This window comes from Schistocerca gregaria, chromosome X, assembly GCF_023897955.1.
Source record: "Schistocerca gregaria isolate iqSchGreg1 chromosome X, iqSchGreg1.2, whole genome shotgun sequence".
NCBI lineage: Eukaryota > Metazoa > Arthropoda > Insecta > Orthoptera > Acrididae > Schistocerca > Schistocerca gregaria.
Genome location: NC_064931.1, coordinates 696,506,422 through 696,530,558, shown reverse-complemented (window position 1 = coordinate 696,530,558; position 24,137 = coordinate 696,506,422). Strand labels below are relative to the sequence as shown.

At 40.4% G+C, this 24,137-nt stretch overlaps 1 protein-coding gene across 6 annotated transcripts in view; it reads right to left on the bottom strand.

Moving 5' to 3' along the window:
* LOC126299248 (serine-rich adhesin for platelets-like) overlaps positions 1 to 24,137 on the bottom strand; it is a 423,889-nt gene that overhangs the window by 39,914 nt on the left and 359,838 nt on the right. For 5 of the 6 annotated variants that reach the window (XM_049991040.1, XM_049991043.1, XM_049991041.1 and 2 more), the window contains 2 exons: positions 18,692 to 20,797; positions 9,210 to 9,562 (listed from right to left, as the gene is read on the bottom strand). In XM_049991040.1, coding sequence (XP_049846997.1) covers positions 9,210 to 9,562; positions 18,692 to 20,797 — 2,459 coding nt within the window. The remainder of the gene's footprint in view (positions 1 to 9,209; positions 9,563 to 18,691; positions 20,798 to 24,137) is intronic. The other variant, XM_049991044.1, reaches the window with a different exon arrangement.

The window sequence follows — 24,137 nt, the reverse complement described above, 5'->3', positions numbered from 1 at the left end:
ATCTCTTCACCATCCAATGAGTGATAGTATGCCACTGATAAGCCAAGCCTGTCCTTCAGGTAACCCCACAACCAGAAATCATCTAGGTTCAAATGCAATTTGGAATGATTGGCCAATGATTCGGTTTCCTCCACATGGATTACAGAGTAATCGACTGACCACCCCACAAGCAATATGTCGATACTTGCGGAAAGCAGCAGCACTACTGCTGTTGTTTTGATACAACAGCTTTATGAGTAAAGCCCTGCTCACCTTGTGCAGACCCATGTTCACTGTCTGCAACTGTAATGCACTCTGATGCTCGTGTTGTAACTATGTTGCTGAACCAGTACTGGTACCTAAAGTCAAGCCATGACACAAACACTGCTAACAATGCAAATCCTGCAGCACACAGTCTGAACATCATTCTCATTGAGTTGGGTCCCCACATGGTAAATAGTTTTCTGTCTACACTGATACAAGAAGCAAAAGTTTATAATTAAACACCCTGTGTGTAATGAGTCAAAATTTATCAATAAATGAAGATGATGACCCAAATGAAGAGCATCCTAACTCAACCCGAGATGAAAATACACTGACACCAAGTACATAACACTGTATCGGCAATTAATGATACGTGAAACAGCTAACAGACACACACACACACACACACACACACACACACACACACACACACACACACACACACACACACACACACACAAAATCTCAGCAATGTCTGGGCTGTGTCGCGAACAGATTTGTTACTGTAGATGAGAAGTTTGCCACTTCACACCAGAAACAAGACTGCAATCTAAGCAAGGGAAGGATTTGGATGGCCCTCCAACACAATTGGCAGTCTTATTTCATTCATCAGGAAAATTACGGTCAGAGACGAAAACAGGATTCCTTTTACTGATTACCTTTCATAGAATTGAACAATACACAGCAAATATTACACAGACATTCATGACAAACTGGATGAAAAATACATGAAAGGATTGGAAATCAAAGGAATCAGCGCAATGGACCTGCCGACAAGGATGTCTTCACAAAGGAGAAAATACAGCATTTGAAGCATGAATTGTTGGGATATCCACTCTGTTCACTACATTTGGTACCCACTTATTTACATCTACTCCCACATTTAAAGAAATCTGTGTAAGGGATTGAGTCCAACTGAGGGTTTATTGTAACCATATATGGGCATTTGCAGAACTTCCAGAATTACATTTTAGGGATGGAATCGACTCCCAGTAAAAGCACTGCATAAAGTCTCTTTTACATGAATGTTATAAGTTGAAAAGTAAATGGATTTTTGTCCAGAAACACACAGTCTTTTGGTGACAAGCTGGGAAATTTTCACATTGTCTATATATATCATCCAGGAACTGCTCAATCCTACTAGGCTGTTTTTGATTATGATTAAAACTGCCCATTTTATATACCTATACCAAGTGACATGTCTTGGCACACACATTTCCTATTACCCAAATGAAGAGCTCTGTTTAACAAACTGTCTATTCCTAGAGTTAACCTTTCTTTAATCTTAACTAGGTCCTCTCTCTGGTGTCTTTTCTTTTCTTTCTTTCTTTGTATTTAATACAAAATTTAAGAGTAATGTAATTACAGGAATCTACCCTTGTGAGAGAGAGCACTTTTGTCACCATTGTGACTAGAATAGTTTGCCATGTTATGACTAGCGTGTTGTTGGAAATGATAGTTGTTTTGGGGTTGCAGTTTTCTATATATAAAGTGCCTGTGCTTTACATATAACTTCATTCAGCCCATTTTCCTCATGATCTCACTTCAAGAAATTCAAATCCAGTACTTGCACATAGTAAGAGTCACTGCTAATACTTGTGGAAGTATAAGTACTGCTTAAACAATGTACAAGATCCAGAATGAGATTTTCACTCTGCAGCGGAGTGTGCGCTGATATGAAACTTCCTGACAGATTAAAACTGTGTGCCCGACCGAGACTCGAACTCGGGACCTTTGCCTTTCGCAGATAGAGCACTTGCCCGCGAAAGGCAAAGGTCCCGAGTTCGAGTCTCGGTCGGGCACACAGTTTTAATCTGCCAGGAAGTTTCAATGTACAAGATGTTGACGTATGAGAAAGAGGAGGAGGAGGAGATAAATGCAATTCATCCATTACAATTCTTATTTGTCGTCAACAGCATAATTTGTATCTTACTAAATATCTTGGACATACTGTAAATAGTTTATGAAATGAAACTGAGATACAATTCAACTATTCAGTTGCATTAATAGTAAATATTCCAGCGTTACAGAAGGCTTGTAGGGACATGTTGCTCCAAAACAACGTCAAATGTGGTTCTGTTTGCTTTCAAACAGCCAAAGGTTTTTATGCCAATAGCCTGATTTGATCAGAAATTATGCTTCAGAGAGACAAGTAAAAGATTTAGCTTTTCCTTTGTTTTCATACTAGTATATTTCTTAAAATTCATGTTTGTTCTTCTGTTTAAGAGGTTTAATCTCACATTTTGTAACTGTAATAGAATATTCAGGCAGTCTATAGCGCATTAGTTATTCATTTATTTGTTTTGAAGAACCAGGGATCATTCATTTCAGTATAATAAGCTTATCAGGCAGGCCACAACTGTCACCTGGTACACACCTGCAGAGCAGCAAGTTACATATTTTGCTTTTACTGTGTTTTTTAGTACTATACTTTTAAATTTTCTGCACATTAATCTATTTATAAGGTTCAATCTTGCATTTTGTAACAGTAAAATGTAGAATCAGGAAGTCAGCAGCACAGTCGTCATTTCTTCTGAACAGCTAGCTACACAGCTCATAAGGTGCCAGCCTCCACTGAAGACATGTCAGGAGGGTAGAATGAATATCTGGGTTTCTGTCTGCGCTTTTGTAGTCAATTCTCAAGATTAATTTGCGAACAGCTGAATGTGCTTTTGGTTATATCAGTAGTCTCCCAGCTGTTGTCTGGGGGTGCAGCAGTGGCAGAGCATCTGGAACATCACTTCGGACGCCTCAGGTGTCACTTGTTTGGCCCATGGGCTCTGCTGCCGAGACACCTCCTAGCGTACCCAACAGTGGATCCACCCTCACAGCAGGATGAGTGACAGTTGGTAATACGTTCGCACCACCTGAGGTAGAGGACCAATATGGAGACTGACTGTCTCTCCTCTCGGGTTCTGGAGCCGTCCTCATTTCATATAGGGAGCTGGTGGAAGTGGTGAAGGCTACTGGCCTTGCATGCAGGGTAGAAGTATAGCTCACAATTACAGCATTGTTCACAGAGTTGATCGAGGTCTTTGGTTTGGAGCCGAACAGAGGATCTCAACTAAAGAATTTGCCGATTCTGTGATGATCAGGGCATTACCAGGTGCGGAATTGTAGGTCTGATACTGCAGGTATGCTCTACACAAATGAAGCAGCTACCTGAGTAGCAGAGTACTTGTGTAGTAGACATGGGGATTTTTTAGGCTAGGCAGTAGTTTGAGGTATTCTGATGAATATTTGCCAGGTTACATGCAGACAGCAAAACCACCAGACTGCATTCAGAGTAATGACACTTTGACTGTCAAAATTTTATCATTAAACTGTTGAAGTATTTGTAACGAAGTTATTGAATTTTCTGCCCTAAAGGAAATTATTCTTGGGACTGAGAGCTAACTGAAACCCGAAGTATAAAGCTTTGAGATATTCAGAGATTCATTGAACTACTGAGGTCAAATTTGAGCCTGACAGTGAAGTACCTGGTTGGGTATTAAATGGTCTAGGTGAAATTGAGTTAATTGTGGAATGCCATCCGATTTTATTGTGACAGCTTTAGAGTCATTTAAAAAAAGTCTACAGTCAGTGCTGCAGAAATACCCAGATCATACAATATTAGCTGGAGGCAAATTTAACCTACCATTATTGACTGGGGAATTTACGGATTCATTGCAGGAGGTACATACAGACAGTCTTACGATGTACTTCTGAACACACTTTCCAAAAACTGTCTGTAACAACTAGTGAGACAGCTCACACAATGAAAATATTTTAGACCTTTTAACTATGTACCGGCCAGACATTATTGACGGCATCATTATACAGACAGGGATTAGTGACCTTGATATCATAGCAACAGTGGTTAGTAAAGTTAATAATTCCATCCAGAGGGCTAGGAGAGTATTTCTGCTACAAAGAGCACATAACCAGTAATTAGCACCCCACTTTGACAATGAATTGGTATCATTCACTTCCCAGTATGATGGACTTCAAGAAAGTGTGGACAAAGTTTACAGGATTGTAAATCCTCCTCTGGAGAAGTAGCCGACGAATAAGTGATTAAAGATGTTTCGATCCACCATGGTTTAGGAACAAAATTCAGAAAATGCTTAGGAGGCTGTTGCACTCTCAGTTTAAAAGGGAATGTGCAAATGCTGACAGGCACAAGTTAGTAAAAATTCATGTGACTGTAAGAAGATCAGCGTGGGAAGCATACACAACTACCACTATCATACCTTAGCAAAAGGTCTTAATGAGAACCTGACAAAATTCTGGTCCTATGAAAAATCAATAAAAACATATTAGAAGATAGTGAAAGGAAAGCCAAAGCTTTAAATTTCATATTTAAGAAATCGTTCACACAGAAGAATCATCAAACATAATGTCACTTGCCCATTGCACAGACTACCATGTGGAGGACATAGGAGTAAGCCTCCCTGAGATACAGAAACAACTTAAAGAGTTAAAAGCAAACAAATAACCAGATCTGAAAAGAACTGCAATTCAGTTTCACAAAGAGCACTCTAAGGCATTGGCTCATTACTTGGCTTCCATTTATCACAAATCTCTCACTCAGCACAAAGTCCCAGGCAGTTGGAAAAAGGTGCAAGTGACTGCTGTATAAAAGAAGGTTAATAAAAAGGGACCCACAAAATTAAAGACTCATTTCCTTAACATCACTTTGCACAGAACTTTTAACACACTCTCAGTTCCACTATAATAAATTTCCTTGTGGTGGAAAAGCTTCTGTCGAAATTTCAGCATGGATTTAGAAAGCACTGCTCATGCAAAATTAAACTTACCCTTTTCTCACATAACCTTCAAATGAATAATGAGGGTGAAAGGAAGTGGGATGGGAAAGAGATAGGAAGGCAATAATGACTTCCAGCCAAGCAGCACATTGTGGCATTGCAACAAGAATTGAAAATTTGTGCCAGACCAGGATTCAAACCCAGATGCTCTTCTTCTCTGGAACAACTGCCTTAACTGCCTCAGCCATCTGGACATACTTCCCATCAGACCTTAATTCCTAACTTCTTGCTCGCCGCACCAAAGCGACCCCTATTCATTAACATCTCATATCTATGATATTCTATGAACCAAGGATGAGGGGCAACAGACTGATTCTATATTCCTAGATTTCTGAAACGCATTTGAAATGGTGTCTCACTGCAGACTATTAACAAATGTTCAAGCATACAGAATAGGCACACAGACATATCAGTGGCTTGAAGACTTATTAAGTAACAGAACCCAGTATGTTGTCCTCAATAGCGAGTGTTCATCAGAAACATGGGTATCATCACAAGTGCCCCAGAGAAGCGCAATAGGATAGCTGTTACATTCTACATACGTAAATTATCTGGCAGTTAGGGTGAGCAGCAATCTGCACCGCTTTGATAATGACGCTGTGGTGTATGGGAAGGTGTCATCATTGAGTGACTGTAGGAGGATACAAGATGATTAGATAAAATTTCTAGATGGTCTGATGTATGACAGCTCGCTCCGAATTTAGGACAATGTAAGTTAATGCAGATAAGTAGGGTAAACAATCCCATAATATTCAACTACTGCATTAGTAGCAACTGAAGAAGCTTGCACAGGATAGAGTAGCATGGAGAGCTGCATCAAACCAGTCTCAGGACTGAAGACCGCAACAAGAACAACAACAACAACAACAACATGTAACATTACAACGTAATATGAAATGGAAAAAGCATGTAAGGACTGGACTAGGGAATCTGAATGGTCTATCTCATTTCATTGCAAAAATTTTGGGAAAGTGTAGCTTATCTTCTTTAAGATGGCATATTAAACACTAGTGCAACCCATTCTTGGTACTGCTGGAGTATTTGGGATGCCCACCAGGTTGTACTGAAGGAAGACATTGAAGAAATTCAGAAGCAGGCTGCAAGATTTATTACCAGTAGGTCCAAACAACACCAAAGTATTACAGAGATGCTTCACAAACTCAAATACGAATCCCTGGAGGGAAGGTGGTGTTTTTTTCGAGGAAAGCTACTGAGAAAATTTTGACACCTGGTATTTGAAGCTGAGTGCAGAATGATTCTGCCCCCGACATATATTTTGCATTAGGATCCTAAAGACAATCAAAATTAGGGCTCTTACAGAGGCATATACACAGTTGTCTTTCCCTCATTATATCTGTGAGTGGAATAGGAAAGGAAATGACTAGTAATGGTACAGGGTACCTTTCACCACATACTGTAAATTGGCTAGCGGAGTATATACGTTGATGTAAATGTGCTGAACTACTTATGTGATTACCATACATTTGTAAACAAATGAAAGAAATCTATTGATGAAAGAACTACCGTTAAAACTCCCATACCACTCTCCTTCCCTGAACACACAATATTTAATGAGTACTATTTACAGTATATAACACACTATTACCACTGTGTTTAGCTGCTAGGAGTTTGCTTTATAGACCTTCAATGTAATTCTTCTATTTCTTGATGAACAACTTCCAAGAAGTGTCCGCAGACCTGGATGTGTATTGTTATGCAAACCATAGGAGCAATCCGCATCAAAAAATAGTTGTTTTTGAGAATTTTTATGCGCAACTAGTGCATGTGGACACAATTATACACTTCAATAACAAATGCCCCACATACCAATTTGGGGCCCCACATACCAATTTGTATCATGAAGAACCCTCAGTGAATGCAATGAATAATAATTTGTTTCACACTGGAGCACACTTGGTAACTTATACACTCCTGGAAATGGAAAAAAGAACATATTGACACCGGTGTGTCAGACCCACCATACTTGCTCCGGACACTGCAAGAGGGCTATACAAGCAATGATCACATGCACGGCACAGCGGACACACCAGGAACCGCGGTGTTGGCGGTCGAATGGCGCTAGCTGCGCAGCATTTGTGCACCGCCGCCGTCAGTGTCAGCCAGTTTGCCGTGGCATACGGAGCTCCATCGCAGTCTTTAACACTGGTAGCATGCCGCGACAGCGTGTACGTGAACCGTATGTGCAGTTGACGGACTTTGAGCGAGGGCGTATAGTGGGCATGCGGGAGGCTGGGTGGACGTACCGCCGAATTGCTCAACACGTGGGGCGTGAGGTCTCCACAGTACATCGATGTTGTCGCCAGTGGTCGGCGGAAGGTGCACGTGCCCGTCGACCTGGGACCGGACCGGACCGGACCGACCCACGGATGCACGCCAAGACCGTAGGATCCTACGCAGTGCCGTAGGGGACCGCACCGCCACTTCCCAGCAAATTAGAGACACTGTTGCTCCTGGGGTATCGGCGAGGACCATTCGCAACCGTCTCCATGAAGCTGGGCTATGGTCCCGCACACCGTTAGGCCGTCTTCCGCTCACGCCCCAACATCGTGCATCCCGCCTCCAGTGGTGTCGCGACAGGCATGAATGGAGGGACGAATGGAGACGAGTCGTCTTCAGCGATGAGAGTCGCTTCTGCCTTGGTGCCAATGATGGTCGTATGCGTGTTTGGCGCCGTGCAGGTGAGCGCCACAATCAGGACTGCATACGACCGAGGCACACAGGGCCAACACTCGGCATCATGGTGTGGGGAGCGATGTCCTACACTGGCCATACACCTCTGGTGATCGTCGAGGGGACACTGAATAGTGCACGGTACATCCAAACCGTCATTGAACCCATCGTTCTACCATTCCTAGACCGGCAAGGGAACTTGCTGTTCCAACAGGACAATGCACGTCCGCATGTATCCCGTGCCACCCAACGTGCTCTAGAAGGTGTAAGTCAACTACCCTGGCCAGCAAGATCTCCGGATCTGTCCCCCATTGAGCATGTTTGGGACTGGATGAAGCGTCGTCTCATGCGGTCTGCACGTCCAGCACGAACGCTGGTCCAACTGAGAAGCCAGGTGGAAATGGCATGGCAAGCCGTTCCACAGGACTACATCCAGCATCTCTACGATCGTCTCCATGGGAGAATAGCAGCCTGCATTGCTGCGAAAGGTGGATATACACTGTACTAGTGCCGACATTGTGCATGCTCTGTTGCCTGTGTCTATGTGCCTGTGGTTCTGTCAGTGTGATCATGTGATGTATCTGACCCCAGGAATGTGTCAATAAGTTTCCCCTTCCTGGGACAATGAATTCACGGTGTTCTTATTTCAATTTCCAGGAGTGTATTTCATCCCAGAACCGAAAAAAACTCTTCACTCAGTTAACTGACACTTCAATGCAAATTCAAGTTTTTGTGATTCAATGGAGGCAGTTTGTAGTGAATACCTGATGCCCTTGTAATTTCTTCAAGTTGATCAACAATCTTTGGCTACCCATCACACTGCACTGATTCTTCAATACTTTTTTTGGCATTTGTATCACTGACTCATTCTTTATGCTGACAAGAGCCCCGGCATAGATTGTAAAACAGTCAGACCATAATGTTTATATTCTGTTGCACACCGTTTGTTCATCTACAACCACTTTCTCTGAGACCAAAAGACTACACTTCATCAGTTATCAGTTTCACACCGTTTTGTCACAAATGACACCTGTGTCAACAGGACATTCCACTTCACACATACTTCCTTCCTCCACATTAAATTTGTTGCAAAGAACGTGAAAAACATAAGCTGCTTTCTCTCAAAGTCATCTAACATTCTCACCTAAGTTACGCCTTTCACAGTGCAGCAAACATTTATATTATTTTGGTAACTAACCTGAATATGTTATGGTATGACATACAACATGCTTTAAAAGGAAGCTGTCTCTCTAGGGTTGATACATTACACACGACCGATTACCAGTAGAAAGTAACAGGGAGTAATAAGTAGAAATGGCAGATTTTTGTGCAGATCACACACACACACACACACACACACACACACACACACACACACACACACACACACACACACACACACCAAGTCACTCAAATAACTAACAGGAATTTCACACATTATTTTAACTAAAATAAGAAAGTACTCACAGGTCACTTCTGCTTATAGACCGCAACGGACTTGTAGCAGAACGTTTAGTACCACGTGGTGGAGACGCAGGAGAGGAATTCGGTTGGGGCTTTGGTCCACCAGCACATGATACTGCATGAGACTTGCTGCCATTTGTAAAAACAGTATTTGGTACGGATTTTAGTGCTGCTGACGTGTGATTAGGTAGAATTTTACTACTAGAGGTAAGCGCAGATTTATTGTTGTTTAATGGCAGAAATGTGTTTGATGTACACTGCTGGCCATTCGGTGATCCATTACAAGATGTTCTGTTACTCATATGTGCAGAAGTTTGAGGAAATTCTTCTGGTGGCATGCATGTCTGTGTTCCAACCTGCAAAAAAAGTTATCATCATAAAAATGTTTTCAGAAAATGTACTAATATATGAAGGAATACTTAATCTCTAATCCTCAACTGACAACAACAACAACAACAACAACAACAACAACAACAACTTACTATGGCAATATATAAAAAGCACTTTACAAAAATTAAAAAGGGCTAGTGGGACATAGCGATAACATTCAAATTTGAAAGGTACATTTGCCTTGACCACACAAGTTCTTTGAACCATTTATACTATTGTTACATCATATTTATTAGTTGTAAGTCATATGCAGACATTTAAAAAAACCTGAGAAGGGCAAAACCATCACAATGAATTATGTTCAACAAGCAATCAAAAATTATGTTGTACTTCTATCTAAGAAGTTTTTACTCCATATCTTACGGAAAGCATTTTGTTAGAACAAAAATCATACAGATCATGCAATACAACTTACGGCAAGCATATTATACACATTCAAGCAAAATTTTCAAAGAAGTCAGCTTCTCAGCTTTGAACCTTGGGAGCACAGACAGCATTATTCCTAACTTGCAAGAAACAAATTACATTACAAAAAGTTTTAATGTCCACAATTTTTAAGAGTTTCATGATGCTGCCTCCCATGATTCAGTTGTGAGAGGCTCAGTGCATGGTAGGAGGAAAGATTTGTGGAAAGAATTATTTGTGGGGGAACAGAGAAAGATAAAGCAATTATTACTTACGTGTATGCAAGCACCAACAAACTGTTACTGTTGACATTTTGTTCATATGGTGATTAGCCTTTGAATCTTTTCACACTTCCCCTGCGATTCATTGGGAGCATACCTTGTGACACATCAATTAGTAAGGCAAAGAAGCCCATACAGTGCTTCACAATACATGAGAATACATCTGTTACTGTCACAGTGCCAAAGTAACACATTTAGTCATTACTGTTGGGAGTGCCAATTTAACACAAAATAGAGTCAGTAACAAAGATAAAGAGACATTATTTTTCATACCTCTTGTAGACTGCGAGTGTGTGACATCATTCACACTAGTTCTCTGTTTACACATATTTCACTATGAATGCTAGCACACTGTCTTCTTTACACTAGTACTCAATGAGATCATACACAGCAAGAGGTAAGCTGCATCATGTACCTGATCCACAGCCATGGAAAATTATGCCCTCTTAGTGAAATACCACTACAAATAGTTTTTTCCTTTTCTCAAAATAGCAGTTCCACAGTTAAACTTCCTGCTTTATTATATTTATTCCTACTACACTCTTTGGGGTTAGTTTTGGGGTTGCAGCCCCATTCAAAAGTGCTCATTCTTGTTATCAGCCAAACTGTCAAGGTGGAACCTGGAATCATGTGAACTCCACTCAAACAGACCTCGGAAAGCCCAGTGTTTCCTACCAATCATCAATCCTCCACCTTTGGATGCAGATATGGAGGGGCATGTGGTCACATCTCACTACCAGCCCATTGTCAGTTTTCATGACCAGAGAAACTACTACTCAATCAAGTACCTCCTCAACTGGTCTCACAAGGGCTGAGTGCACCCCAATGGCCAACAGCACTCGGCAGACCCAGATGGTCATCCATATAAGTGGTAGCCAAGCCTGACAGCACTTAACTTTGGGAATCCGACGGAAACTGGTATTACCTCTGTGGAAAGGCTGTTGGCAGGACATCAAAGGTCATGAATAAATTTCTCCTTTCAAAAGAATGGTGATAATGAAGTATAAAATAACATATTCAAGACAAAAGGCTAAAATACACTGAAGTGCCAAAGAAGCTGGTATAGGCATGCGTATTCAAATACAGAGATACGTAAGCAGGCAGCAAATGGCGCTGCGATCGGCAATGCTTATATAAGACAACAAGTGTCTGGTGCAGTAGTTAGATCGGTTACTGCTGCTACAACGGCAGGTTATCAAGATTTAAGTGACTTTGAACGTGCTGTTATAGTCGGCGCACGAGCAATAGGACACAGTATCTCTGAGGTAACGATGAAGTGGGGATTTTTCCCGTATGACCATTTCACAAGTGTACAGTGAATATCAGGAATCCAGTAAAATATCAAATCTCTGACATCACTGCAGCTGAAAAAAGATCCTGCAAGAACGGGAACGATGCCAACGGGCGAGAACTGTTTGATGTGACAGGAGTATAACCCTTCTGCAAATTGCTACAGGTTTCAGTGTTGGACCATCAACAAGTGTTAGCATGTGACTCATTCAACAAAACATGATCAATATGGGCTATCAGAACCAAAGGCCCACTCGTGTACCTTTGATGAGTGCACAACACAAAGCTTTACACCTCGTCTGGGCCCATTAACACCGAAACTGGACTGTTGATGACTGAAAACATGTTGCCTGGTCAGATGAGGCTCATTTCAAATTCTATTGAGCGGATGGACATGTACGGGTATGGAGACAACCTGCATGTCAGCAGGGGACTGTTCAAGCTGGTGGAGACACTGAAATGGTGTGGGACCTGTGCAGTTGGAGTGATATGGGACTCCTCATACGTCTAGATACGACTCTGACAAGTAACACATATGTAATCATCCTGTCTGATCACCTGCATCCGTTCATGTCCATTGTGCATACCAACAGACTTTAGCAATTCCAGGAGGATAAAGCGACACCTCACATGTCCAAAATTGCTACAGAGTTGCTCCAGGAACACTCTTATGAGTTTAAACACTTCCGCTGGCCGCCAAACTCCCCAGAAATGAACATTATTGAGCATATCTGGGATGCATTGCAACGTGCTGTTCAAAAGAGATCTTCACCCCTTCGTACTCTTACGAATGTATGAACACCCCAGCAGGATTCATGGTGTCAGTTGCCTACAACACTACTTCAGACATTAGCCAAATCCACGCCACGTTGGGTTGCAGCACATCGCGGGGGACCTACATGATATTAGGCAGGTGTACCAATTTGTTTGGCTCTTCAGTGTATAAACCATGCTCGATCTGTGAATTGCAAGATTCTTTTCTAGTGTAATTTAGTTTTGTGCACTGTTTGTAATTTTCTCTCTGCAGTTGTTTTAGACATTGTCATCTTGTGACACCACACACAGACTTCCAAATTTCTAAGTTTTAATTCAGTGTACTTTAGTCACCCATAGACTCTGCACACGACACAAGTAAATGACTGGTTGCTCTTCAACTATTCTGGTATCCTAAGCACTGTTTTGTTTGATCAGATGTAGTGTATAATATTAATTAGATATGGTTATGCTTAGCATACCTTCCATTTATTTTTAACAGATCTGAAAATGTTTAGTACTTGAACGATTTAAAAAATTTGGGGCATTAGACTGCAGGAAACAGAGATTTCAATCTTTTTCTAAGCACGGAATCTTTAAAAAAAAACTGTATTTAACCTTACTTTGGTATAACTACAATTATGTTTACTACAATACACGTCCATCTTATCCTTCTTTTTTGACAGACAACTGTGCAATCGGTGCCTACATTGTTAGCTGTGCGATATGCATGTTCGTTTTTGCAGATTCTGAATATCTTCCTGTTTGCTTCGAAGTAAATCTGTATAAAGGGCAGGCGAACTTTGTACACAATTTCTAAATGAGACTGTACGAGCAATCATTTTTGTTCACTTTAAGCAGTCCATTTACTGTTACTTGTTAGGCATGATTCTCACTGAGGCAATAAAATACGCATTGTGGCTAGTGATACAATGCAGAAGCAACCAGCATTGGTGGAGTGCATAGAAAAGTAACTGAAATGACTGAACTGGTTCACAATGGGATGACAGCGATACAACATGGACACATTTCCGTATCGTATCGCCCGGCAAAACAGGGAATGCCAGTTGCTCTGTGCAACTGTATTGTACGATACAAATTTATGGTCATCAAATGTGCCTAGAAAAATTGTTTTATGCAAATGAAGCAAGCTACATCCATCTCTCTTCTCACTCTCTCAGCAAATCTTAAAAACCATGATTTTTTGACTTTAATGTCTTCTCCATTCTGCCGACTCTCTCATTCAATCTAAGGAAACTATTTGGTAAAAAACTTATTTGGTAAAAAACTTATTTGTTTCACATCTTATAGTGCCACACCACATCTTTTTGCTATTGCCCACAATTATTGTGATACTTCACAAATACGTAACCTACAGTGCATATTTTGAAAGGTTTGCAGTGAAGACAGAAGTTGTCTGCGTCAAGGTCGGCAGCTAAGTGCCACACACAAGACTATTGCCGCTTGCTATGCGGAGTGTGAAGCTGCCTCGTGTTTCTCATTTTCGTATTCAGCCACTATAAGCTGAAGCTGTAAATGAAAAACTTACTGAAATATTGAAATAAAAAGACACTAACAGTCACCAGTTGATGATGCTGACTGGCAGTATTTTCAGTCTATGCCCCCTGATTTCAGGAAACTTCATGACAGTCATAAGAGAGAGGTGGAAGCTAAATTTCTTTAACTTCTGAATGAGCAACTGGATGAAGCTGAGAATGACACATCGGGATTTTTCTTAACGCCGTGAGATTCTTCCGGTTCTTCAAACACGTTGTCTACCGCTCTCAGAATTCACCACGCACTGCTACACTATCAATGGTGACTGATCTCACTTCAAATCCAGTGTTTCTTCTGAACACTCCTCAAGCTGAATCGTAAACTACTTTGTCAAATTGAGCAGTTGTAGATATACTATCCTGGCTATATTAGTTTGTTACTATTATTTATAAACCTATCACATTAAATAAAGTGCCATACTAGGGGGTCTTAACAAAAACAAACTTTTCATGGTGGCATGTTTCACATCATTCAACACGATCACCAACTTACCTTATTGTAATGAGTAGCTTCTCAGTAGGAGAAATAGCAAGTCAAAAATTTATGTCTTGCTTTGTCTGAGTAGCTGACATTAGTTGCACCAAAAAGTGGAAACTGCCTGGACTCATTCTGTAGAATTTGTGTTCATGCTGAGAAGCCTCATGAGAAACCACAGCCAAACTATGTTTGATATTTATAGTATTGCACTAGTGCATCCAGCACTTCCTTCCTTTTTCAGTTTTATGAGCATTAAAAATGATAAATCATAATAATGTCCTCTTCAGAAGAGCTGAGGATTGCAACTGAAACTGAAACGTGATTCATGCAGTCTTGTCGCTTGTCATATCGGGAGCTGCATCACGTATCGTATCATATCACATATTGTATCGTCCTAGTGGGAACACAAATATCTCAACGGTAAGCATCGTGTTGTGCGACCGTTATCGCAATGTGTCGTATTGCATGTTGTATCGCTTCAGTGAGAACCGCACCTTACAGATATTAAGTGGAGGAATTATGTTATACATAACATAACAGTCAACTGAGGCAATTTTGTGTTTCTGGGGATTTTGACAAATAATAGTACACGAAGGACAAAGTACTTAGATGTACAATTAGTACTCTTTGATTGTCTTCACTGCCAAGGCAATGAAACACTTATCCTTTCTCTCCAAATGGTACGATCTGGTTTCATTATTACTATTCAAAGTTTCATTATTACTATTCAAAGTTTCATTATTTGATGCTAGCTTGGCAACTGAGAGGAAACTGCAATGTACACTGCAGCTTCAAGTGTGTGTGTGTGTGTGTGTGTGTGTGTGTGTGTGTGTGTGTGTGTGTGTGTGTTTGAGGTTTATGGGCACTAAACAGCGTGGTCATCAGCGCCCATGCAGCTTCAAACATCACATATACAGAGTGAGCATAGAGTCTTTTCCTGATTACTAAAATTTATTCTTAAGTAACTATGTTAGATACAGGTATGTGATTAGTCGCAAATGGTAGTTAATTCAAAGTTATTTTTTATGGATATGCTTCCACATGTGCCCTGTTTCTTACCCACAGATCATCTAGGTAATAATAATAAATTTATCTCCATATTGTTGCAACATCTATTCCATCACTGCCTATACAAGATTCCCATATTTATGGTGGAATGAATATTTTCACACAACCCCACAAACAGAATGTCAAGAAATGTTACAGCAGGTGAATTTGCTAGCCATGATGTTAGACAGTCTCTTCTACTGATAATCTGTCAGGAAAGGTTTCATCCAAGAATTGGTGAATGAATAACCCTCAGTGTGGTAGGGCACCATCCAATTAAAACACAACCCACAGTTGAAGTTCACAAAGCTGAGGTGCAACGTTAAGTTCTCACACACCCAGGTAAAACAGTTTCTGAGAGTTTAGCAACCATTCGCAACAAATCACATAGCTGTATCTAGCATAGCTCATTAGAAGTAATTTTTTGTAATCGGGGAAAAGACTTTATGCACAGCACATAAATAATTTTCCTTGTATTTTTTTTTAACATTAATGCATTTTGTACTACTTAAAACTCCTATTTAGAGATATTTAATACTGTTAAAAATGTGACGACGACATTCTCAAAATCATAAACATTTCAATACCATCACAAAACAAAAAGTACAAGTACTAACCATTATAACTATACGGCATTACACAGAAGTATCGCCAAGTTTCAAAAGATGTGCAGAAAATTGGCATATATCAGTGTACAGAGCATCTTTCCAAATTTCAATTCATGATAAATGCCATGGTGTAGGTGCAAAGTGCATCACTAATGGGCAGGTGTGTTAGAACACAGCGTATAATGGAATGATGTGTATGGTTAGTGTCCTCATGCTGTGTGAGTAAACTGTGGAGGTTCAGTGATGATTTCATTCCAAATATCAGATAAAAGTTCTACCAGACAAAACAATCTCTGGGTGGTACAACACATTCCATGAAACTGGCTGCTTATGTAATGTGAAGAAAACAGGCCAGCCAGCAAAGAAGATGGGAGAGTATGCAGGAATCATTCATCAGGAGCCCAAAGAAACTGACGACAGGTGCGAGTAAGGAACTACCCCCCAATTATCTGCCTGGCACATTCAACAGAAGTGTGTGTGTGTGTGTGTGTGTAACCATATTGGCTGCAGTTGTTACATGTGTTAACTACTCAAGACAATGAGGTTCATTCTTTTGCAATAACTTGCAGCAGCTACTGTACAAAGGTTGTTGTGCACAGTAGTCAGTTTCCTGCAAAGATGCACCATTTTGAGCATTTAGAAAGATGAAGTGTCATAGTGTGCATGTTTGGAACACAGAAGATCAACACAAGATTGTGGAACACATTCACGAGTTAACTTTAGTTAACATCTATTGTCACATTTCCTCTTGAAAATATTATGGACAATTTTTCTTTGCAGAGAAAACTGACTGATTTTGTGTACCTGCACATGCTGCAGCAATGGCTTATACCACAATTACAACAAGACAGTGGATACTTTATACATATATTCTGTACGTCTCGTAGATTTCATGTATTTGTCGTCTGAAATCCTGCAGGTACTTATAAATAACACTGCATTTTCCACTTTTGTGTACTACCTCTTGTTAAGAAAATAATTTTACTGTCTTGAACTGTTTATGAAATGCTAGGATTATCAACGAAAGTAACTGGATCTTGTATCACCAGGTAAATTTCAGAGTCCATACAAGAAACTTGCACCAGGAAATAACTGGTTATGCAACATTGTACATTAAGACAACAGAATAGCACATACAACTCCAATAATTTCATTGTCCTTTCCACACAACAATAATAAACTGTCCTTTTTGGCACAAGGATGGCTATTACTGATACATACAAAATTTTTCAATCACTCCTGTATGCTTCATAACACACTACATGTGAAGTACTGAAAGCACTAAAATAAACTCTGACAGATTGTTCTCCTGCTGCATACATACTTTGTTCACAGCACAAATAAATATAGAATAGGAATTAATATTCAACATACTACGAAAAAAATATTCAATGACAAGTTATAATAATTCATTCTTCACACGTCAAGTAGTGTAACACAGACTGTAGTTGAAATTTAACATGAAGTAATAGTATTACAGCAGCAGCGAAAACAACAAAAGTTTACAATGCATGAACATCAACATTTTGTGTAATTCAAAGTAAATTTTCAATGACAGTGAATATTTCCAGATGTGAAGTGAACAATAAAGTAGATATCATGATTTCACCAGTTATACAGATAAATTAAATATAAAAGCAACTACACACCAAATAAGCACTTGCTTTATTACATAACACTTTTCTAGACTACAGCACTTCTATGTAATAAAAATGGGAAGAACATATATAAAAACAGGTGTCACTATAGAAATTCTGCATATCATCTTAAATCATGCATTTCACTACCAAAACAAGCATATACAAACTATTAATACTCATGCATGCACCTGTGCAAGTCATCACTGCCATCACCACCACCACAAGCACAAAGATATCACATGCATACGCAGAAGTTTTGTAATAAGATGTTCGCAAACAACAAAGGATGGAGATGATAACAGATATTATCTTGCCACCACAGAAAATTCACATTAATATTAAGTGGCATGAATATGTTTGAAATGGATTGGCTATTTATCATTTAATTGAGTACAGAAATGTAAATCACTGATAAATACATAATAAATTAATGTGACTGAAGTTTAAAATCACGTGCATCTTGTATCATTTATTTAATAATTAAACAAAGGGAATGGAGCAGAAATATATTGCTGTAACTCAAAACAGGATACCCTGAGCAAAATCAAAAAGGGAGAAAAATACAATTTAAGCAGTTTGAAACTGAAAGAATACACGAGTATTCTGCATATTGTACATATTATTTCATTACTGTCACTAAAGTAGCTGTAATAGTAGAGGAAGTACAAATATGAAGAGGAGGAGGAGGAGGAGGAGGAGGAGGAGCAACAGCAACAGCAACAGCCACCTATAGTCGTCGTCAACAACAACAACAACAGAAGATTTAAAGGTACTAAATTACTACCACAGGCTCCAGCCTGCACTTAAAACTTAACAAGCATCTGAAGACCAAATGTTTCTTCAATACATCTTAGCTTTGTCTCTGTGTTATAAAAATATAATAGTTGACTACAAAGAGCCTGAGGGTACAATGAAATGAAAAGGGAAATACTACCCAAATGAAGGCAATTATTACAAACACCCATTCAAGATGCTACAAAGACCTCTAAGATTTCTACTGCTATGAATACACAAATTTGATGAGTAAGATTATATACCTGTACTTGGATTGGTGATGTTCCTTTTTCAGAAACTGCTGACGATTTTGTTCCGTGCAGTACTGGCACAACAGATTGCTGAAGCTGCTGCTGTTGCTGCTGCTGTTGTAAATGAGGTTGCTGATTGGCAGGGTGATTATGAGGGAGGTTTGGATGGTGGTGATGGTGATGGTGGTGGTGGTGATAATGATGGTGGTGGTGATGGTTGTGATGGTGGTGATGGCTGTGACGAGGCAGCTGGGGTTGTAACGTGCCGGATGAATTTGACTGCTGCAAATGCAACTTTGACTCTGCATCTGTTACTTTGCCAGTAGTAATGTGAGAACTGATTTGTGCTGATACATCTACCAGCAACAGATGCTGCTGCTGTTGCTGCTGTTTTTGAGGATGTTGTTGCTGTTGCTGCTGTTTCTGTTGATGATGCTGCTGTTGCTGCTGCTGCTGCTGTTGGTGTTGTTGTTGTTGTTGTTGTTGTTGTTGTTGCTGCTGCTGCTGCTGCTTCTGAGGATGGTAGTAATTAAGCTGCTGTGGCTGCTGTGGTTGCTGTGTTGCTGTGTGACGCACTGTCTCCAGCATTGTATTTGTAGAATTGTGTGATTGATTAAAGCCATTAACAGTACTGTTAACACCACGATTAACACATCTGCACTGTCTGTCTGTCATAACAATACTGTCACATGAACATATGGAAACTAGGGCAGGAGAACTGATATTAACACTTATCATGGCAGACCCACCAGTGGTACTTGCACTGGTGGCAGTAAATTTCATAGTAGCATTAGCAACTGTGGTGGCTGACGAGATGGTGTTTGGAGGGATGTTAATGGCAGCAACTGTAGCAGTGGCTATGGTTGAGGTACTTGTAGTACTAGTGTTGGTGTTGGGAGCGCAAGTAGAAGCAGAAAGAGAAGCAGGATTATGATTAATATTATTATTATTATTATTATTATTAGCAGTAGTAGTAGTAGTTGTTGTTGTTGTAGTTGTAGTAGTACTTGTTGTTGTTGTTGTTGTAGCAGCAGCAGCAGCAGCAGCAACAGCAGGAGCAGCAGTAGTAGTAGTAGTAGTAGTAGTAGTAGTAGTAGTAGCAGTAGCAGTAGTAGTGGTTGTTGTGGTGGTGGTGGTAGTAGTAGGAGCAGCGGCAGCAACAGTAGTAGTAGTAGTAGTAGTAGTAGGAGCAGCAGCAGTATCAGCAACAGTGGCAGTAACAGCAACATTACTTCTAGCAGTGGTGACTGTCGCTGCTGTGGTGGTGGTGGTTGTTGTTGTTTTTGTTGTATTAGTGGTGGTGGTGGCGGTAGCGGCAATAGTGGTAACTGTTGCAGCGGGAATAAGGTCACCTGCAGTGGTACCTTTAGCCATGACAATGGTAGTGGAAATAGAGGCAGGTGTACCAGTAGCAGTGTTTACAGTATTTGATATAGCTAGATTATTAGTAGTAACTGCTAGAGAGCTGGGAGAGGAGTCTGGAGTAGGTGGAGGTGTAGTAGTAATTGTTGTAAGAGCAGCAGCGGCGGCAGCGGCGGCGGCAGCAGCAGCAGCGGCAGCGGCAGCAGCAGCAGCAACAGCAACAGCAGATGCAGAAGTGGTAACTGTGGTTGTCACAGCATTATTAATAAATACTTTATCATCATTTATATTTGAATTGAAATTAGTTAATTTATTGGCAATCGCATGAGAGCTTGTGACAACACTGTTGCCAGCACTATTGGTGGTATCTACAATAGTGGTCACTGGAGTCACAGTGGGTAAATTGCTAGTTGCTGTAGCCGAGGCAGTTGTATTAATGTTTATGGTAGAGCAGGTGACTGTAGAAGCGAGGGTAGTTGAGGTTACGGTGTTCGCAGATGTTGAAACAACTGTGTTAGTATTACCAACAGCAGCAGCAGCAGCAAAACCAGCAGCAGCAGCATAAGCATTAGCGGTGAATGTAAAATCAGTGGTAAAACAGTTACTAACACCAAGATTGGGAGAGGCAGCAAGTGAGTTAAGAACAGATACACCGCTCGGATTTTTTGGAGGAGTCGGCGGGGTGAGAGGTATAATCTGATTTCCAATCTGATGGTGATACCTTACAGCTGGTAACTGTGTGCTTTGTGGGGTTACCTGTAGGGAAATAATTGAAATGAATATGCATATTATGCCTCTTTCCTGTAAAAGGTAAACAGCCACAATAACAATAACCACAAATAAAAACCTGTAAGTACTTGTGGAACATAAAACATACTGATTACAAATATGCTGACATGTCACAACCAGACAGCCCAGTAATGGAAATGAATGCTTACTCCAAGATTAAGGACACATTTATTTTAAATATTTTACAGGAAATCACAGAAAAAAGTAGTCTAACAAAATTGTATGAAATCCTTGGACTATCTTTCTAAGCTTCCTCTTTCACAACAGACAGTTGACTGTAAACATTATTTATTCACTCCCAGTATTCATTTAATGACTTCAAAATAGTAACAATAACAACAACAACAATATTAATAATATAATAAGTCTTGCTTTTCCTAAGTAACAACAATACTTTATGGTGGTGAAGCTATCACAACCATAACAAAGTACAGCATCATGAAATAAGACAAAATGCTACATTAGGTGAAGTTCTTAACTACCACTTATAATGACACAGACAATTAACACACAATTTTTTTACCAGATTAAGCTGACTAATCATCACTGTATTACAATGTTAATGGCACTCTGGCCCGAGCTGCCGGAGATTGTGGTTATATGTGCACGAGGTGTGTTTGTTTGTGTGAATAAATGCCTGTGTGTTTATTTTTCTGAAGAAGGCTTTGGCCAAAAGCTGAATATGTAACAGTCTTTTCACTGCGCCTGTCTCCTACTTAACGTGTCATCTTTAAGTAAGTAGCAATCTACACTACTGGCCATTAAAATTGCTACACCACCAAGATGACGTGCTACAGACGTGAAATTTAACCGACAGGAAGAAGATGCTGTGATATGTCAATGATTAGCTTTTCAGAGCATTCAAACAAGGTTGGCGCCGGTGGCGACACCTACAACGTGCTGACATTAGGAAAGTCTCCAACTGATTTCTCATACACAAACAGCAGTTGACCACTGTGAAACAACGTTTCACACGTTGTTGTGATGACTTGTGTAAGGAGGAGAAATGCATACCATCATGTTTCTGACTTTGATAAAGGTCGGATTGCAGCCTATCGCGATTCCGGTTTATTGTATCGTGACATTGCTGCTCGCATTGGTCGAGATCCAATGACTGTTAGCAGAATATGGAATCGGTGGGTTCAGGAGGGTAATACGGAATGCCGTGCTGCATCCCAATGACCTCGTATCACTAGCAGTCGAGATGACTGGCATCTTACCTGCATGACTGTAACGGATCGTGCAGCCATGTCTCGATCCCTGAGTCAAGACATGGGGACGTTTGCAAGACAACAACCATCTGCACAAACAGTTCAATGACGTTTGCAGCAGCATGGACTATCAGCTCGGAGACCATGGCTGTGGTTACCCTTGACACTGCATTACAGACAGGAGCGCCTGCGGTGGTGTACTCAACGACGAACCTGGGTTCACGAATGGCAAAACATCATTTTACCGGATTAATCCAGGTTCTGTTTACAGCATCATGATGGTCGCATCCATGTTTAGCGACATTGCGGTGAACACACATTGGAAGGGCGTATTCGTCATCACCATACTGCCATATCGCCCGGCGTGATAGTATGAGGTGCCATTGGTTACACGTCTCGGTCGCCTGTTGTTCGCATTGACAGCACTTTGAACAGTGGACGTTACATTTCGGATGTGTTACGAGCCGTGGCTCTACCCTTCATTCGGTCCCTGCAAAATTCTACATTTCAGCAGGATAATGCACGACCGCATGTTGCAAATCGTGTACGGGCCTTACTGGATACAGAAAATGTTTGACTGCTGCCCTGGCCAGCACATTCTCCAGATCTCTCACCAATTGAAAACGTCTAGTCAATGGTGGCCAAGCAACTGGATCATCACAATATTCCAGTCACTACTCTTGATGAACTGTGGTATCGTGGTGAAGCTGCATGGGCAGCTGTACCTGTACACACCATCCAAGCTCTGTTTGACTCAATGCCCAAGTGTATCAAGGCCGTTATTATGGCTAGAGGTGGTTGTTTCGGGTACTGATTTCTCAGGATCTATGCACCCAAATTGTGTGAGAATGTAATCACATGTCAGTTCTAATATAATATATTTGTCCAATGAATACCCGTTTATCATCTACATTTCTTGTTGGTGTAGCAATTTTAATGGCCAGTAGTGCATATTTTACCTTATATTGTTGAGATTCCAAGCTGGCATTTCTAAAATTTAAGTAACTAACAAAGCATTTTCTATCTACAAATACAAAAACTTCCGTATAGGCATAATTTGCTTTTCTAAGCACCAGACTAGGGTTATGCCATAAATTAAAGACACCATTTTTGTTTATATATGTTACTGTTTTCAAACTGTGATTATTAACACGATTAATTGCTTAAAACATTATGGATTGACTAAAGACAACCATGTAGTGAAGACAGTGAGTAGTGGACAGCCGCACAAAACAGAGCTTTAAAATAACAGCTCAGCTTACGAACTCATGCTCCCAAGCATGTTCTCACAAAAGCCACAGAGGCAGTAACATTGTGATACCATCGTAGCACAACTAAAGCTCCACTCAGACCACAATGCCAGGATAATGTTGTGTGTGTACACACATCCATTCTGAGAAATAAAAGCTAGTAAGCCGAGCCGCTATGCTCAAGTTGTCATTTTACATGTCTTCCCACTGTTCAACTGTTGTTTTTAGTTATTTAACTGCTTGTATTCCACCCATCTTGTTGCAGTTTTGTACAAATTACTTTTATTGTACATCACACATTATTCTTGGAGAGGCTTTTTATGCTATACAGTTTCAATCCCACAAATTAGATATAAAACAAGTATGTTCTGTTTGTTCTTTCAAGGCCCCACATGTTAATTTCTTGTTTCATGGATTATTTGCATGATATATCATAAAAATGGGGAATGAGTCAGTTTACATTCACATCATAATTTATAGGTTTACACACACACACACACACACACACACACACACACACACACACACACACACACACACAGAGAGAGAGAGAGAGAGAGAGAGAGAGAGAGAGAGAGAGAGATGTGAGTTAGTAATTCCTACCCTTACACATTGCAATAAGAGAAATTTTCAGTTGTTTTTGAAATTTTACTTTTCTGTCTGTCAGGCATGTCACTAGGTATGTTATCAAAAATTTCAGATGCAGCGTTGTGCACCCCGTTCGTGCTACAAATAACCTTAACGTGGAGTAATGAATGTGTTTTCCTCCTGATAATACAATTATGTACATTATTGCTCCTTTTTATGAACAGCAGCGAATTATGCACAACATACTTCATGAGGGAA